Below are 19,985 nucleotides of genomic sequence, written 5' to 3'. Positions count from 1 at the left end.
CTGGATTTTCGACGTCCATACTCAAACTCCCGTTAGCGAAAAATTCGTAAAAATCATTCTTGAAAAACCAAGAGAGAAGGCGGTGCAGCCATTTATAATACTGCAAATTGTGTCAAATCAACACTGTCACGCAATTTTTGGCTTGCGATTTTTCCTGTCGTGGATCTTGTGCACGTCATTAATTTGAGATGATTTTCATAGTGATAGGATGTCGATAATGCGAAAATTGACACGGTTTCGTCTCGACTAACATATTTGGAGAACTGGCCGAAAGTATTAAAAGCTCCGACACCGGTCATCGGCAGAGCTTAATTTGCCCCAGTTGTCACGGTTGTTTGCGTTCACGAAGAACACAAACTTTTGATCCGTTCAGGATGGCCAGGATGTAACCAGCCAGCAAGGTGAAAAGAAAGCAAGCAAGCAAGGTTCAGCATCTCAGCAAGGTGAAATTTTCGGATTCACACAAACCGGTTTTCGGAGGTGAGTTCTTCGATCTTGTCGTGCGTTTATCGGCTCCAGTTCCCTCTTAACTTATGTTGCACTGTCACATCTCGCGCATCCACATAACCAAAAAAGGAGTTTTTCTCTGAGCTGATTTAATTCAAAATCATATTAACCTCATGTACTCTTCACCTTTGGATGTTGCGTGGGACGGATAAAATTCTAGAGCTCCTGTTCATACGTTACGAAAATATGATAATACGGCTGGAACGGAACTGTGGAATGGGGAATTGAATGGATCATGAATTAATTTAATTAAAATATTTCACAAAAACAATGTTGATATTTTGTAACAAATCATATCACAACAGAAAGGATCTAAATTCAAAAGATGCTGTTTTTTATTATTAAGCAACTTTGTCTTGATTGTGTCATTCTCTTCACATACACATGTAGATGTAGAAGTATTTTGTATTCTTTATTTAGCATTTATGTGCAATGATCTGGCAAAAATTAATAATGACACAAACACCGTGACATGATGTTGGTACCAATCAATTGACACACAGGTGAAGGAGGAATCACTGCTTTGAAAGGTACCTTGCTCAACTGTCAGTTCTTATACAGTATATTATAATTAGAGATCCATCTCCATCCCTGGTGCTGTTCAAAGGTATTTAATTGCTGCTCCTGGGAACGAGGTTATTAAAAAAACCAAATTGGTTAATTTACTGGTATTATATAAAGGTGAATTTCAATCTGAGTTTATTTATACATGTATGTAATTGAAATGTCTGAAAACCACTACAGAAGAATCAAAACTATAAAAGTCAGAAATTATACAAACAAATTTCATTTGATTCACATCATTTCAGGTTCTTTAGATATATCAGAGGGTAAAAGTGATCAATCGGAAAAGACTACAGAATCCAGAAATGAAAAGGAAAGTGAACCAGAGGAAGCCAATCCAGGGATAGGATGACATTAATGAGTGACAAAAACAACTTGAATAACGAGAGTGATGGGCAGGAGAACGAAAAGGATGAAGAGGAGAAATCACCTAACTAATTTATTCACTGGATTTCGCTGTTCTCCACATAAGGCTTCAATGTTATTATAACATTTATCCAACACTTTGTTTACTGCAGTATTGTTAAACCTTATCTACTTAGCTTTTTGTGCTTCATCATTCACTTTATTCTGTTTTTTCCAAAAACGATAAGTGAATTTGAATTAATCACAGACTCAAAGGTACTTACATGTAACAAGACAAAAATCTTTGCTGTCTGTCCCAATCCAAAGTGTGTATAATGCTTACATAGTTGTATTGGTGAAATCAGTTGTGAGATGAATGGGAAGCAAAGGGCACAAATATGAAAAAAGAAAATTTAAGGCAAAAGGTGCAACACAGAATTATCTGATTGAAGCTTTATTCCTTAATCATTGCCTAGCTAACCGTTGGGCAGAAAGGCCACAGCAATGTTCAGTTTATCTCAGAAAACAGGCAGAAACGTTTTTCTAATTGGATTGATTGTATTTACAAAATGGCTCCATTCAAAGATTCTTGGACATAAGGAAAATATTATTGGAAAACCATTCAAGAGTGGAAAGAGAAGATTTCCCAGAATAAATAGCCCAGCGATGGAGAGTTCAGATGGATGAAACAAAGACCAAAACTAGCATTCTTTTCTCCCATGTTATTATAATAATAATATTATCGTTGATGCAAGTATTCTGTGGTCTGTACTCTTACAGACCATAGAATAGTGCCATAAAATTTTGGCTCGTAGTTCCACTTGAATCTTGAATATTTCAAGATGTCACTAAATGCTTCATAACAGTGCAGACCACAGAAAACTGACGTTGATTTGATTTAATTACGTGTAACTTCCGAGTGGTGCTTTGATAATGAAACTCAAATTATTTCAGTTATGTCTAACAATGATAGTTACATGTATTAAAGGTTACAACAAATCATTTGATTCTGCATAATATAATCTGAAAGCACAACAACTTACGAAAGGAAAAGAGCCCTGCCTGGTCACTATACACTTAATATGCAATGGCGTCTTGAAGGAAACAGTGTTATTTTCCCTCTAGTTCTAATATTTGACAAAATGCTAATCAATAGGACCTGAAGTAATAGAACATTGACATCAAGAGTGGGGCTATGAAAAATTCATAATACAACTTTGCCAAAGGCCCTGCACTTATATACTCACCACGACACACTCTTACATACCCAAGAAACAAAAACATTATGTGCACACTTGGCAATACTGTACATTTCAGTGAAGTTTCATACAATTCACCATAATTGTTAAGGCTCTCTTATCATAAAGTGAAAAACCATGCGTGCATACTGTAGTGTATTGCAGACCTATGTTACCCAGAGAGCAATGCATTATGAGTGTGATTGTCTGGACGTAAATAAAAACCACGAGTTGTGTTTGACATGGTGTTTTATCTAGTTAATCTCTGTTTTAATAATCGGGACTCAATCGCTACACATGCAGCGATGTCTTCAAGCAAATTAATAAATCAAGATTATTCAACATGCAAATACAGTATCAATAACAGACAAGAGCTGACTTAACAAAAGAATGCTCTCAGACACATCACATACTGCCAGTCGTTTTCTTAACTAAGATCATGGAAACCACACTTTTTTCTCCTTGATGTATCACTTTGTCACAAGTAATTTATACTTTAAACATGATTCCATTTTTAAAATGTACAGTAATTATTGATTCCATGAACAATTTCATGAAAGCAACGAATCCGAGGTTATGATTCCACCAATGATTTTTCGCACGACTGGAATCATACCATGTGATTCAGGTGAATCGTATTTGATTCCAGTGCCAATTTTCCAAGTGTGGATAAATCATCATGTGATTAGTGTTATGATTCTCAAGCCTTGGAAAATCATAAGCAACAATTCTGGTGCCCTGTTAAATCACCTTGTGAATTTAACAACATAATTCCAAAAGTAAATTTCCTGTGGACATGGAACCGTTGAATCTAGACTCATGCAGCTGTACGTACTGGATTCTGATCAGGGAGTTCAGAGACGGTGTTCGAGAAAGAGTTACGACCAACGCCAGCAGCATTAATCGATGAAGAATTCATGGCAGAAATAGAGGCCTTCTTCCTAACGCAAACGGAGTTCAACGAACGTTTGGAACAAAGGATGGCCGAACAGCTACATGTGGATTTAAGCCGAATAGCAAAAGATTGCCGAAGGAGTTTCGGTAGGTCACCTCACTGATAATAACCTGAAAGTATATGCCTTAAATTTTGTATAGAATATCCTTTCTTTTTCATAACACGTTTGATTGCTGATTTATTGAATTGAGATTCGCATCATACATCCCTCCCTCTGCAAGGACAGTCTTTACTTTTGCAGATGTACTCCCTTAGTAATTTCACGTCACGTTATTAATTTAAGGCCATTTAAAACAATACCAATGATAAGGAAAGGGGTATGAATGATATGGATCTCTGCATCCCTTTGACAGCTGAAGTCTATTGTACCCGGCCCCTTATTTGCCACTTATTTTTATATGCCTCGTTCTTCAAACAATACTGTTCCTAGAACACATTAGTGGCCCGGGTATGCTATAGTTACATATATCTTTTCACAAGCGATGTGGTGTGCAGTGGCAAGGTTTGGTGGAATACAAATTTCCTGACATGGTTACCGTATGCCTTCACTGTTTTCTCATGTCCAAACAATGTCACATGTCACAGCCTTTTGTACCAAGCTATTCACCAAACCTTGCCACTGCACACCACATTGCTTGTGCAAGGATATACTGTAACTATTTCATATGACATGATATAAAAAGGTATCTCACTTGTTCCAGTGTACTTGTCACTTTAATTTTTTTTCCTATGACATGGTATACCTTCTCTGGTGTCTCATAACAAAACAATGTCACATGTTTAGTACCTAAAGCCTTTTATACCAAGCCATAAAAAATAATTGTAACAAATCAGAATACAGGGAAGACAGTGAAATAATAACTGGATATGCAGCTTTATTCCACCAAACCTTGCTACTGCACACCACATTGCTTGTGCAAGGATACATGTCACTATTTCCTATGACAATTGGTATATAAAGCTTCTCACATGTTATTTGTCACTTGTACAGTGTATTTTGTTTGCATGTACATGTACAAGTGTATGTGAGCCTTTACAAAAAAATCCAATTGTCTTGTCGGGTATTCTATTGTAAAGTACTCACTGCATTACTAGCATTTCTCATGGAAGATTATACAGCTACTATACATGTACTTGTTGAGAGCTGGCTATCTAAATATACTGTACCAACCATTTTGTGATAGAGTTGATATTGTCAATATTTTCAATTTCTCCCCATAAAACCTTAAATTTTATTTGATAAGTACTTAGTGTACATGTAGCTCATATGGTAACAACACAAAAAGGACATCCTGGAGAATTTTTAACTTTTGTTTTAATAAGCAGTTTTCTGTATGATTTCTCCACTGCTTTAATTGGATATGGTAAAACTCACAACATCATGCTTTTAGTGCTTTGTGGCCAGGAACCCAAGAAAAAAGAGCAAATTATAGATGAAATACAAAAGTTGTTTTGAGTTGTAGCCATCAAACACTAATTCCATTTTAAAATCATGAGAAACTCAAGCTCAGTAACTATTATTGATTTTATTACATGCACAAAATGGTCAATTTGGAAAGGTGGACACTTGTTGGAGGCTGTCACAGGCTTCCAGATAAGTTTGCAATTCCTTTAGCTTCATTATTCAGTTTCACTTACACCGGAGGATTGCTTATGAATGGCAAAGTGGTGCGTTACATCATTCATTGAAATGTACATGTAGCTTATGCATTGATTGATTGATTGATTGATTGACTGGTGTGAATATTTTCCAGGGCCTATCTCAACCACAAGCTGCAGTGCTGAATGGAATTTCTTGAGGTGCAAGAAACAGACAGTCCACTGATTGTGAATTGTGATGCAATTGCAAATTAATGTCTTTATGTCAATACTTGGGTAGAGTAGTGTCATTATTATTCTGGATACACTGTATGAAATTAATCTTTTGACATGAACTGGGGTCAAGGGAATTTTTTTCAGGCATCCGGTAATTATGGCAGAGTCGAATGTTCAGGGCAACAATCAGTGATTACCTGTGCTAATATTAGGAATCGGTTCTCAATGATTTTTGACTAAAATCAAGAAAGGTTTCACAATCCTTTAAGTCTGAGAAAATTGTCAGTGATCTTTCAATACTAAATACATCAAACATAAGCAGTAACATGAGTTTAATTGATATCTTTCTAATAGACGTATCTGCACGTGGCATCAATAATTGAAAGATGGGTGTAATATAAGTACCACTCAATTACATGCAGTTAATTTGTTATAGTATACAAATCTGTAGTATTTTCCATCTGACCTGGTGGGTGGCACGCCTCATACAGTTCGATGTAATTTGTAAAGTAGGTCTAACCATGCAGTTAATTTGTCATATTGTAGTACACTAATTTGTAGTATTTTCCATCTGAACTGGCAGGTGGTGCACCTCATACAGTTCAATGTAACTTTTATAGTAGGTCTAACCATGCAGTTAATTTGTCATATTGTAGTACACTACCGTAGTTATTCGGTTGTAAGGTGCACTCGGTTATAAGACGCACCCCAAACTTAGCAATTTAATTAAGCTAAGTTCTCAAACTGAAAATTATGTGAAAATGCTCGGTTATAAGACGCATCAAAAAATTGAGAGTTATCAAAAAGATGTGATGAATTTGAGAACAATTATCCTTACACAATTGGTATGCGAACTCTTTTTGTTAATGTAAACAAAGTGAAAAAGTCACATATTTAATGATACAGTGTATATGTAAAAACAAAAGCTAAAAGTTGACACCTGAAATGATAAACATACAACGCATACACTTTTATTTGAACCTTCCGACTTAATAAATAGTAAGAATTCAGACTTCAGACTTCAAGCGAAAGCGAACGGCGAAAAAATCCCACTGAAAGTCATATTTAAAGGTGTTCAACAGCTGAATATCAACATGTCACCAAGGATGCAAATTTCAGTGCACAAGAAAGGCTGGATGAACGAAGAAGGTATGTTTTATCTTCACACTGTTTGTTCAGAGAAGAAACGTTTCATGCGAGCGACAAACATGATTCGCAGAATTCGAAACAAGGTTCGAATGATTGTATTGTTGTCATAGGTATCACGTTACTGAGCATGTGCTTTTAAGCATGTATGCAAATTTCCGTTTGTTTGCTTTTCTCTTGAAATTGTTTAGTGTTCTAAAGGTCTCTAAAAGTACTATTCCTTTTTTTAACTGACAACTAGTGTCCTTTTCTTGTGTTGTTTAAACTGTAAGTTCTTTTCAAATTGTGATCTTAAGATTTTGTTGCGCGAAAATACTTGGCTATAAGACGCACCCCAATTTTAGCACTAATTTGCCACCTAAAGACAGATTTTTCTTGAAAATACCATGCGCCTTATAACCAAATAACTACGGTAATTTGTAGTATTTTGCATCTGAACTGGCGGGTGGTGCGCCTCATACAGTTCGATGTAATTTGTAAAGTAGGTCTAACCATGCAGTTAATTTGTCATATTGTAGTACACTAATTTGTAGTATTTTCCATCCGAACTGGCGGGTGGCGCACCTCATACAGTTCGATGTAACTTTTAAAGTAGGTCTAACCATGCAGTTAATTTGTCATATTGTAGTACACTAATTTGTAGTATTTTCCATCTGAACTGGCAGGTGGTGCACCTCATACAGTTCGATGTAATTTGTAAAGTAGGTCTAACCATGCAGTTAATTTGTCATATTGTAGTACACTAATTTGTAGTATTTTCCATCTGAACTGGCAGGTGGCACACCTCATACAGTTCGATGTAACTTTTAAAGTACATGTAGGTCTAACCATGCAGTTAATTTTTTGTCATATTGTAGTACACTAATTTGTAGTATTTTCCATCTGAACTGGTGGGTGGCGCACCTCACACAGTTCGATGTAACTTTTAAAGTAGGTCTAACCATGCAGGTAATTTGTCGTAGTATACTAATCTGTAGTATTTTCCATCTGAACTGGCGGGTGGCACGCCTCATACAGACTCAGTTCGATGTAATTTGTAAAGTAGGTCTCACCATGCAGTTAATGTCATATTGTAGTACACTAATTTGCAGTATTTTCCATTTCCGGGTGGCGTAGGTCTAACCATGCAGTTAATTTGTCATATTGTAGTACACTAATTTGCCATCTGAACTGGCGGGTGGCGCACCTCATACAGTTTGATGAACTTTTAAAGTAGGTCTAACCATGCAGTCAATTTGTCATATTGTAGTACACTAATTTGTAGTATTTTCCATCTGAACTGGCGGGTGGTGCACCTCGTACAGTTTGATGTAACTTTTAAAGTAGGTCTAACCATGCAGTTAATTACATGGATGGCACCAGGATTTTTCAGTCTGGGTCCTGGGACCCGCATGTCCGGCCTAATTGGGGTTCCAAGCATTTTTTGGGGGTCCCAAAATCTTGCTGACTCTCTGCGAGAAAAAAAGTATCTTATGAGAAAGAGAGAGTAACCAACTTTCTAGTCTTTTTCTTTGGACAGTACTGAGTACTGTAACTAGAGAGTTCTTTCTTCCAGCTTAAAAATCATAGATAACTTATTGCCCAAATTCCTTGTTTGCAACCATCCAAACTCTTTCAGCCAATTTTAGCCAAAAACTTTATGTAAAAAATTACCATGTCTTCAACCTTTCTCAGTTCAAGAAGTGTGAGCACTTGTATTTCTCATTCGATCAAACGATCAATGAGTAAACAAACGGTGGGAGCTCAAATAAGTTTATTATTATTTTTTTTTTTACATCTGCCGAAGCAACAGAATATACTGACAAAGCAAAGCAAGTTGTGTGAGTTAATAAAGTCAGTGTCTTGCGTCTTGGGACGCATTAAAATTTTGATGATGCATTTTTTGGAATTTATTTGCGTAAAAATGCACGATTTCTGCGTTAACGCGATCCCTGTAATTTGTCATAGTGATGATGATGATAATGATGACAGTATACTAGTTTTAGTATTTTCCATCTGAACTGGCTGGTGGCACTCCTTATACAGTTCGGTGTCACTTGTAAAGTAGGTGTAATCATGCAGTTAATTTGTTATAGCATTTTAATTTGTAGTATTCACCATCCATTTGAACTGGCGGATGGCACGCCTTATATGGTTCGATGTGACTTGTAAAGTAGGTCTAAACATGCAGTTAATTTGTTATAGCATACTGTGAAGCATTTTCCATCTGGTTCTGTAGATAAACGTGTTTGAAGAACTTAGATTCAAGTACACTACCATCGGATCTTGCTTTCAAACAATGCTTAACAAAATGTTCACCACAGTTTGTGGTTGGTGCATCATTGGTGTAAGTTGTTTGATAATGGTATTGGGTGCAGTTCAGGTACCAAACCTAATAACTTAAATCAATTACATGAAAATACAATGTAGCATATGAATCAATGTGAAATGGCTGAGTCATTCTCCTAGCTGCTATTTCAACTTTCAGGCAGGTTCGATTTAGATACTGAATTTTTCTTATATGGAAGTATACTGTGCATATACTTGTGACGTATTATATGGCAGTTATTATGTTGTTCTAAGGTCAGCCTAAGTTTTTATTAATTCCCAATCAAATGTTTGGTATCTGAACTCAGCCTCAACCTCTCCGTTGGCTTTAACATTGCCAAGATATTTTGTTGTGCTTTTGGGATTCAAAATGAGCATTCATCCAAATGAATTGTTGTATTGGCAAAAACAAAAGCTATTGTATTTGAGGCAAAATGAAACCGCTTCTCCAGATTACATTGCCAAAGTACTACATGTATAGAAAGGCAAAATAATTTCAACAATTTAAAGAGATGACTAATAATTGACAGAGGCCTTTGATATACCTTATATTATTGTGCTCCGAACTAAACAATGTAACTAATTAAAATTAATTTAGGATTTAAATACCTGTATATCTATCATAATTAGGAACTTACTGTCACGCAAGTCAATTATTTATTAAGATGAATAATAATTTGCTGCTAGTTGTATTGCATTAGGTTGTTACTAATTTCTGCATCAGGGTACAGTGTCTGTCTCGGCCACGAATTTGAAGAAAAACGTTGAGTAATTCTATCATCTTATTTACCTTACCTACATTCTTTTGCATGTAACATTTGTATTTCAGGTGTATTATGAGAATCGATTATTTTCGGCATTAGTTTCTAAGGAATAATTCACCTTTGAGTTCCATTGTGTGGAGGCACTGTCTAAAGGGCAATAAAACAGCTTCATGAATATACTGCAAATACTGTATGTCCATCCAAGTTTAAGAGCTATTTAATTGCCATCTCAATGTGCACTTGTATTATTAATAGTCAAAATTGAGAATGAGACATTTTATTGCATATGTTTAGATAATTAAACCTGCTTTATTTTATTGTTGAAATGGTTGTTGCAGTATTCAATCAACAGAGATTCAAGGGTATTTCATCTTCCATCTCAAGGAAAATGCCAAACAGATTCTTTGATTACATTTGCTAATTTGAGAAAAAAAGTGATGGAAAAGCATTCACCTCTGGCCTAATTAAAGAACAGTGGTGTAAAATCATATTTTTATCATTTTGCTATTACAAGCAAAATTAATGTTTTGGATCACATCTGTTATCTTGACCAAAAGCTACAAGTATATTGTTCACATTTGCTACTTTCAGCAAAAATGATATTGTTATCACATTTGCTATAGTGAGCAAAAACATAATTGTATTTTTTGATCACAGGGCTACCCGAGCAAATAGTCAAATTTCCTATCGTAAACAAGCATGAAAACCTGGTTCTTTGACTGCATTTGGTATGCAGAGCAATTATGTGAAAAAAGTGGTACATTTGGTTACATTTAATATCTCGAGCAAATTTCTCCAAAAATACATCCTTGAACACATTTGCTTTCCTGAGCAAAACCCTGCAAAACTACACGTTTGGCCACATTTGCTATTCTGAGCAATCTCTGCAAAAATTCATAATTGAAGACATTTGCTGCTCCGAGCAAACGGGTACAAAAACTAATATTTTCTCGCTTTTACTTACCTTGTAAAAAGGTGCAATGATGAAAGTTTGATCAAAGTTACAACTTCAGGAAAAGTACTTGCAAAATTTTAGTTTTAACATCATGTTTACTACCCCTCGAAATGTCACAAAAAATACCATGTTATCCGTACTTTTACTCACAACAGCAAATTTAAAACAAATGTGGCATTTACGAGCGTTGCCATGGGTGGAAAAACTGTGGCAAATGTGATCTTTGCTTTTCAGCAAATCTAAGGAAACGTGCACAAACGTAGCATTTGCCATGCATTTGCTCCACATTTGCTATATGTGAAAATCCGTTTTTTCGTCCAGTCATAATGATCAAGACGAGTGGCTAAAACTATCTACAAACTGGTGAAAAAAATATTTATAATTACGTGACACGCTAAAGTTAAAGGACTTGCTTATAAATCTATTTCTGTGAAACGATCATTCATAAACAGCATACCTTCACCCTATTTAAATCTTGATTAAGGATATCTGAGAAATTTGACGGCTGCTTTTGGCTTGCTCATTTGACGGCTGACGGTAAAATCATTGCGTTTTTGACAGTTTATAGCTATAAAAAAAATGCGAAAAAACTTTTCTTAAAAACATTTAAGAAATTTTTAAAAACCGTTAAAAATACACCTTTAATAAGATTGCCATCACTTTACAGCCAGTGTTTGTGAAAAAATTGCAGCAAGATCTTAAAGTCATGCCCGGAATCTAAGACATATGGTATACATATATAGCTAGTCTGTAAGAGTAAATTACTAGGTTTGATTTAATTATTTCGGGAAGTAAAATGGTAATTTTAATAGTGTGATGGGGTGTTTACATATTTGCAATTACATTAGTTGAGCAGAGGTTAATTATATGCAACATAAAATTAATTTATTAAGTTAAATTCAACATACTAGTGATAACTAAATTTGGTATGCTAGTTACTTTTAAAAAATCAACATTTCAATTTCACGTACCTTTTTCTCCCATTCTTTGTCTTGTAGGTCTTGCCACACAGGTGACGGCAAATGTTATAGCCAAACTCATTACTTTCTTCAGTGGTGTTTGGTACTTTTCCATCCCAAGTTTTTTCATGACTTAAGAAAAAAAATGTAAACAAACATTTACAGCAATAAACTATGGACTCCAGTCCAGTACTGTGACTGACACAGTATCCTGCCAACATGCTATTGTAATGCAGTACTGCTGTAACAATTACTTAAATGCGCTGGTTGTTTAAATATGAATTTCCTCTTTCCTTAAGTGATGCAAGCTTTGAAAGATGACACCCCATTAAAATTGGCGGGCTTCGACTTGCACTCGGATTCATCATTGATTTTGGGGGGAGGGGGGTACTTTTCATTGTAGCGTTTTCTTCGATCGTTTACATTTAGATCTGGTTTCCTGTCATGTATTGAGCCTCTTCAATAGCCGAAAAAGCTATTGTGTCTCCTACTAGGTTACACTCACGCATGAATTAAGAATAAAGGGCACGAATCTAAAAAAAAGGAACTGGGCCACCAGCTGTCCGCTCATAGTCATAAACTTCTTGAGATGTAAATTTTAGTTTTCAGCACCTTTTTAGATTAAAAGACACGAAGAGCATTTAGGCACGTGCACCTTAATTTACACAATGACATCTTATTGCCCTCCAACTACTCTATACGATGACTTGTAGTCGCTAGTTTTAAGGAAAACTGACTTACAAATTCCGGCCTTTCTATTTCCCCTGATCTCCCTGTTCTTTTGGCGAGCAAGGGCTAGAGTTTAAGACCGCGGTCGTTTTAATTCTGATTGCATTTTGGAGGGAAAAAGTCATGAAAGCCCTTCGCGTTAGATAGCACTCCATGCATTTAATTGCACCACCTGTTTTCCTGAATAAATTTTAGAGCAAGTACCTATATGCATAATATTAAAAGAGAGTTAAATAAAATAACCGAACTCATTGTCCGATTAGTGTTTATTCTCGTTTTACTCATAGATATAGAAATAATTGGCGTTTAGACTTTCTGAACTGATTAAGAACTCGACCAAAATAATAAATCCAGATTCACAAGTACTAACATTTAAATGAATATTATGCCAAAGAAAAGGAAATAACATTCTTCAAAAGGGGTAATCATGTGCACCGACATCTGTCGTTCCTGTTGCGAGCTGCGGTCAATCATCATATGGATAAGGACAAAATGGAACCTAATCAAATTGTTGACGTCACAGATAAGTTGAAGTTATCAAATTTAACACTTCCTTTTATCAATAATTAATGACTTCGTCCCAAGGAGGTTCGCGCAAACCGACACCTTTGCATCTGCTGGAGGCGCGGAACGGCACAAAATGTTGATCACATTGTCTTGGGTATTTGTCTTCACTGTCAACGCTTTTAGCATTTCGAAGGAAGATCCAGTTTCTCGCAATTTTTTAGTGGAGGTTCTTGAAAAAAAGCTGGCAAGCTCAGACTCTGAGGACGATTCACGTAGTTCCGATCGCACTGTTCCGCATTGCCCCGAAAACCTCTTTGCCTCCTGTATGTTACTTCCCCCATTTGTTACGTGGAATCTGACATCAATTAAAAATCAGACTCGTGAAGGCAATGGAACCGTTTATCAAATAGACGGCATTTTGCCCTACATTTTGAAACTTGGTCTTAACATATGCTGCGCCGCACACGAAGAAAACGAAACTGTTGTCAGTTATCAACACCATCCTGTGCATGATAAGTCAGAGTTGCACAAAGCCATCATGAAGGATGAAGTTCACATTATATTTCCAGTCCAAAGCGACGATGATAAGGAATACAAAAATTATTTCCCCTATCTAAAGCTTTTCGAATCTCCCGGCATCGTTCTTATAAGAAGTCAAGACTCCATCAGCAGAGGAATTCAAAACTAGAGCGCCGCTCTTCGCAGCTGTTGGCCGATCGTTGTGTTAACACTTTTGCTGTCTATTGTGGCGGGAATATGTGTCTGGGCATTGGTAAGAGATCACGTTTGTTTACAGGTTTCAAATACTCTGTGCAGGTATCGATTACAAACCAATACTTCTCACAAACATGGCTTCATCAATTACAATGTACATAGACTGTGTTAGGTTATGCAAAGAAGTCCAGTCAAATGCAATACTCGAAAACCGACGTCGCTTCGGTTAAACTTGAGCCTTTGCTCAAATTTGAAAAGCAATTTTCATAAAATAATCCTCTGAGGGTTAGCACTGCTCTCATTTATTCGGCAGCGTCTCAAAAACAGATCTTCACTTTTTGATCATGAATTGTCCTGGCTCCGGTCATCAAGAAATTAAACAAACACTTAAAACTGTAGAGCGCGAGTGTCTTTCTTGAGCTTTAAGACACCTTTTTTGTTGCAAACGTTGACATTTGAAAGGTGAGTCAATCGCCGGAGCAAACAGATCCGCTTTCTCTTTTCGCATTTTCAAGAAAGATAAAGAAAACAGCGGTTAATGAAAAAGGGAAGCCTATATAATTATACTGGCTAAAAAATACTGTCTCCCGGCGTGGAAGTGATACTTGAGCTAAGTCTCTCAAGCATATTTAGGACTCGTTATTTAAAACTTACAAATGGATTGCTTAGTGCGTTTATCTATTCATGGCATCACATCGTACATAACATATTTATCATTGAAAATCGTCTTTGGAGTGCAATACATTAATTGCGCATTCTTAATTAACATGGCAGACAGGTGACAACTCCGGATATGATTTGCCAGGAAAAAGGACATCAACAAGGAATTAACAACAGAAGAGGAGAAGAATTTTCCACAAGAAATACATAATCTCAAAGAAAGTACTTTGCTTCCTCGTAAGACAAAATTATAGCAAAGAAAATTTTCAGGTGGAATATTTCATTTTAATATAAACACTCTTTCTAAGAACGTCTAATTTTGGGGCTGCATGAGGCTGAACGCTCTAACTTACTGTTTTGTGATTTTGGCGTAAACCGTTCTTAACATGTTTTTAATGTCATGTGTTATACTTAGTTCGACTACAAACTGAGTTGTTATTCAGGTATCATGCAACCAAGAAAATCGTATTGTTAATATTGAAAGACGCCCCCAAGGATTTAAGTTAACTGTCCTGTTAGACTACAGTCTTACAGTTCTTTTACCTTTATTTATACTCACAAAAGCAAAGAAAAACAACAAATGAGAAAAATAGAGACTCTCAGCATTGGGTATGTTCTTAATATTTTGGTTAACCTTAGGCAAAACGTTCTTATAAAAAAAGAGTGTACTAGTAGAAATACTTATTTTTCTCTTTCCCATTGTTTGTAGTAATAATTAATTACACATCTTATTAAAAGCCCCGGGGGGGAAATGGCTTCAGCATTTGCTTCAAGATCAGTTCGATTTTGTTGAACAGCGATGTTGAAATCGTTTGTCCCTTCACTGGCGAAAAATGTCTGCGCATGAGTCGCGCGATATGGCACGTGACGCGTTTCCGGGACTATTATTGGCTCTCGTGAAAAAAGCACTCCCGAGAAGAACAGAAAAATGGCTGCCGTTTGAGAATCGGTAGCTTGTTGGTTTCCGTTCTTTTTAGTGCGATCAAGGCTAGTTTTGACGCCAGTTTCAAGTGGAATGTATTCTTAGAAAACGTCTATGTTGTGTAAGTCGTTTGAAAGTCCAATCCAACCAGCATCCTCGGAAAATTTGCTCCTGGAAAATTTTATTTCGTGGGAAAAGAGCTGCGAAACAGGTGAGTTTTTTGTGCAATTTTTAATGTGGAAAGTTTGTTGCCACCGGGTACAAAAAGTTACTGTAATGTGCAGAAAGGAGGATTCCTAAGGTTTCCGTTCATGTGTGAATTGGCTTGTACCAGGTGGCAGGGAAATGGCAATATTGTTCAACGTGAAGGTTATTTTTTTCTGCGTTACACCTTACGATCGGCACCTCTACATGAATGATCAATGATGCGATCAGATATGAATTTGATTTTGAATGTGATTTTCTCATTGGGAACGTAACCCTAGTATCAAATAATTTAAATAGCTACTTTTAAGCTCATTTATATTCCCTTTTCTGGTGAAGGTCTAAGTTATTATATTTTTTAGCAGTCACAACTCAACGATCCTTGCGTTCAAGTAGTTACCAAGTTATGGATTTGCAATCAATTTGAGTTTAAAATCAAAATCAAAATCCATGTTAGTTAAAATAATGTTTGGAAGAACAAAAGTGTAGGTACAGATGTATATAGGTATCTATAGATTGAGGTTTTTTTACTATTGTTTTCTGGTAGTATTAATGATGTAATTTTGGTTTTAGGGGACTGTCATGTGTTGTTGGATCAAGGAAATTCTGTTTTGAGTCAAGTATGGTTGACAGTGGATAGTTGTTCCTGAAAAGGCTGAAAGGAAGCTTTATTGCCTTGGACTTTTTTTGCTTACACCCCACATGTTTGTTCTTTTCTTACATGGCAAAATTTATTAATATATTATGTGATTTGGAGCTGCAGCTAGAAACAGTGTCCCATGCATTGGGGTTGATGGCAGTAAAATAATTTTGGTAAAAAATATGTTTAGAGTTTTTATCATAACTTCTCATCTTGGTCCTGCTGGACTTCAAACATGCTCTACCATTTTGCACAAGGAACTTGTCAATCAACCGTTACCTTTTGGTGTATTTGCAATATGATATTTTGGATAGCAATTGATTTATTTTTCTTTTCCCTTATGTGTAGATATCCTATGTCTGTCACATAGTTAGTTTTTAAGCTTTTATTTTCTGTAGTGTATCTTTATTATAGTTAGCACGTGACCCCACAAGCATGTGTTATTGCTGTAATATTGATTGTGCTTGAATAAAGGATATTGTTGTCTTGTCTTGTAGATAATGCAAAACAGCCTCAGTTGTATTTGCATTATTTCTGAATGTTACTTTTAAAGGGCAAACCGTTAAAAAGTGTACAAGTTTGCAGGAGTTCAGGAAAAATATTCAAAATATTCATTGATTTGATGTTCCTGAAGCAGGTAAATCTTGAAGAGTTTACGCAACCATATTTGGAATATACGGCATTTCTTTTTGGGAATGTTCAAGTCCACAGAATTCATTTTCTTTATGTTGAGAAGTACTGTAAGACTGTTGACTCCATGGGGTTCCCCATTGACGAATAAAATCGTCTGGTGTTAGACAGAGCAAAATACTCTGGCTTTAGACAGAGTAAAATACCAAGTATGGCCGGTTTAGGGGTGAAAGGGTTAAAGTGCAATCATTACTTTGACTTTCTTTCTTCAATTGAACCAATACAAAGTGACTAATCATCACCTCCACCATTGCTATACAACGGCTTTGGCTTTTAGAACAAAGTATCAAAGTTGAAGCTGGTGGCTCAAGGAGTAAAAATACTTTTATGGTATTTGAGTATTTTTGTAGAACAAATTTGCATAATATCGTTTAAGTCATTAAATCAATGAGAATCCAAACATGAGGAAGCGGTTTGCTCAGGAGGGGTCTTTTTTTTTTTTTTAAGCAACCCTTTAAGGTAACAGAATCTTGTTTTCTGGATGTAGGCTAAAGAAATCTGACCCCTTAGGGGAACCAGTTCTAAATTGACAAATGACTGGCATTTTGTAATTCATAAGTAAAAGCTACTTGCTCGCTTACCAAATTTTTCTACAGTTCCATTCATTTTTCAGATGGATAGCCTTAAATGTACTGCGGCAACTCAACCACCATTGTTTACCCTATCCAGGGACCAAAGCAAGGATGGAAATTGATTACAGCTTAAATAATTTGGACCACTTTTTTTACACTTACTTGCATTAAACTTTAATTTTAAGGGGTGGCGAATGGTTCTTCGAAAACTCTGGGTCTCGCAAAATTTTAGTCGAATTTCACGGGTCTCGCAGTCTCGTTTTTTGAGCGGTTATGTGCGTCTCGCAGTCTCGTTTTTTATATGAAGGTGTCAAACACTTTGAAGTCTCGGTCTCGCAATCTAAAAAGTCAAAATGTCTCGGGCTCGCAAAGAAAAACGCTGGTCTCGCCGTCTCGCAAAGTTTCGCATTTACCATTCGCCACCCCTATTTTAATATTCATCCTTTGAAATGGTAGGAATGCTTACTATTATTTACAGCAATTGCTCAATTGCTAAAAATTCAGTGCATCTAATGTTGAAATATTCTTTACATATGAGTTTTAAGTATTTATGAGTCAATGAGTTAGTGCAGTTACCGTAACCCATAAAATGAAAGCTAAAACTTCAGAGAGTGCTTAGGCCTAATCACTGAAACGAGGGCTTAGGCTTGATCAATAAATTATTGCTATATTGACTGTGAGTCTCATTGACTCATAACTCATTGACTAATTGACTCATAAATCATGGGACCTCTTTACATATGGAAAGATAACAGGAGTTATTTCTGTGATGTCTCATCCAGAAAACTGCAACATGGGATTATGTCCCTTTCAAATGTAGCTTTGTATGCCTTTGCTCAATGTCTTTGAATGATTATTACGGAAATATGAAGTTATGGTTTTTCTAAAAGTTAAATCTAATGCTAGGGGATTAAAATTATTGAAGCAGCTGTGTTGCAACCAGAGTCCGCAAAGAGAGGTTAGATAATTTGTTGTACTGGAAGTAATTAGTAGGCCAGCGTGAAATTTGTGAAAAGTTTTGGAGGGTGGCACTGAATAACCTTCAACAAGTTTTCTAAACTTTGAAAATACCTAATTTTATATCGTCCTGCTGTTTTATTGCTGGAAGATAAAATCAATTCCTGATTAAGTATTTTTGTTGTAACGTTAACCCACTACAATGTGGTGAAAGCGTATTATTAGCTGTAGTAAAATTTTGTTACAGTAAAATTCTCCCTGCTAGAAAGCTGGACCCCTGAATCAAATATTGTTGTTTTGGCTATTCAGAGTTAACCTAATCTATGTTTATTTCTATAATTTGGAGGAAAGCAAACAATTGGCATTTTGCTTGGAACAAAAGGTTTCCTTCTAGTGTACCCAATATGAGGTGCTATGACATGTTAAGTATGATTTTGGTTATTATTACTGCTAAATTCAATTTAAAATTTATTTTTGAACGACTGAAATACATTTCTTAATTTTCCCCTCGGTCTTAATAAATTTTCCTCTATGGACCACTTGAATGGCAATTTTAACAACTTAATTTTGAAAAAAAATGCGAAAATCTTAACATTTTCTGTTAGATGCGGGACCCCGTGGAAACAGTGTGTAACTATTTAGTTGGAAGAGAAACCATTTGGAAATTTAGTGGTATCTTTTTTGTTCCATTTTTTAAAAGATAAACGCATGAATTGAAATCAAGATGGCAACCCATTAGCTGGTAAGCTCCACAAACGAATTTCCACTCGAACATTAGCAACCGAGACTCGCGTTGACCTTGAAATTTTTAACTTAAAGGTATACTGATGCAGACATGACTCTCTACAAAAGAGGCACTTTCTCGAAGCTATGGACATAATTTTACTTCAAAGTTTATTATTCTAAAGGCTAACAAGTCACCAACTCTTCCTCTTAAATTTTCTGAATACAGGAGACCAAGAAAAACACTCAGGAATTTCGCAGTCCGTTTTACTTAGGAATTTTCGATGGTTTCTGGTGGTCTTTTGTAACCATGGCAACTGTTGGGTAAGCATGTCTCCAATCCCCATTCTTTCGAATTCTTAACTGCACCATGAGAGGTCTGGGTTAGACAATAAAAAAGCTCCAGATAAATGATGAGACTGATTGTTTTTGTTTTGAAGACGGCAATCAGTGAAATTGATTTTCAGTTAAATCGACAGTGTCGCTCAGTCGTATTGCAACCTCCCAAACTTGATTGTTTTGAGATCGTATCTTTCCGAGTTCCGTTGAAACCAAGTTTTTAGTCAAATTTTTAAGGCAGGGGGAGTGGGAGAGAAATTTTGGAAAAGTTGGCATGTTTCATTCTTTCCCACTGTAGAAATAATTCAAATTGTCATTCCAGTTACGGCGACAAGACTCCGAAGTCATTGGTAGCACAGTTGTTCTCTGTAATATGGATAATGATTGGTATTACTCTTTGTTCAATGCTGACTGCCACTCTATCCAGCGCATTTACAAACGTAACCGTGGATTACTATGGAGTCCTTTCTGGCAGAAAGGTATAAATAAAAGAGATTATCCTTAAGCGATACCAGAAATAGCTTTTACTGTGATCTTCCCAATATTCTACTAGCAGACCATTTTACGCCCAGTCTGTCGAGCCCGATGAAAATAAAAAACAACAACAACAAAACCCAAAACAAAAAAAACAAAGGCAGACGAAAAATGGCCGTGCGAAATTAATCTTGGACATCTTGTCATGGGGACAGTTTAATCATCAAACAGTCCCAGGTTTGAGTTCTGTATCCATGCACTTGAGTTGTCTTTTAAAATATACATGTATTACTATTTCC

At 36.1% G+C, this 19,985-nt stretch overlaps 1 protein-coding gene and 1 long non-coding RNA gene across 2 annotated transcripts in view; both read left to right on the top strand.

The window, feature by feature from the left end:
• The first annotated feature begins 342 nt into the window (after positions 1-342).
• LOC138006856 (uncharacterized) lies at positions 343-9,942 on the top strand. Its single transcript, XR_011123941.1, has 3 exons — positions 343-480; positions 1,317-3,695; positions 5,364-9,942. It is a non-coding gene; the product is annotated as an uncharacterized lncRNA (long non-coding RNA).
• Positions 9,943-13,527: 3,585 nt separating this feature from the next.
• The window catches only part of LOC138005089 (uncharacterized), a 10,235-nt gene continuing 3,777 nt past the window's right edge, over positions 13,528-19,985 (top strand). Inside the window, exons 1-3 of the mRNA XM_068851375.1 lie at positions 13,528-13,563; positions 19,103-19,197; positions 19,535-19,691. Of these exons, the coding sequence (XP_068707476.1) occupies positions 19,184-19,197; positions 19,535-19,691 (171 nt within the window). The 5' untranslated portion in view covers positions 13,528-13,563; positions 19,103-19,183. The remainder of the gene's footprint in view (positions 13,564-19,102; positions 19,198-19,534; positions 19,692-19,985) is intronic.

This window comes from Montipora foliosa, chromosome 6 (genome assembly GCF_036669935.1).
Source record: "Montipora foliosa isolate CH-2021 chromosome 6, ASM3666993v2, whole genome shotgun sequence".
NCBI classification, from domain to species: domain Eukaryota; kingdom Metazoa; phylum Cnidaria; class Anthozoa; order Scleractinia; family Acroporidae; genus Montipora; species Montipora foliosa.
Note: the sequence above shows the minus strand (reverse complement) of the source record. Positions and strands in the feature narration are given on the sequence as shown.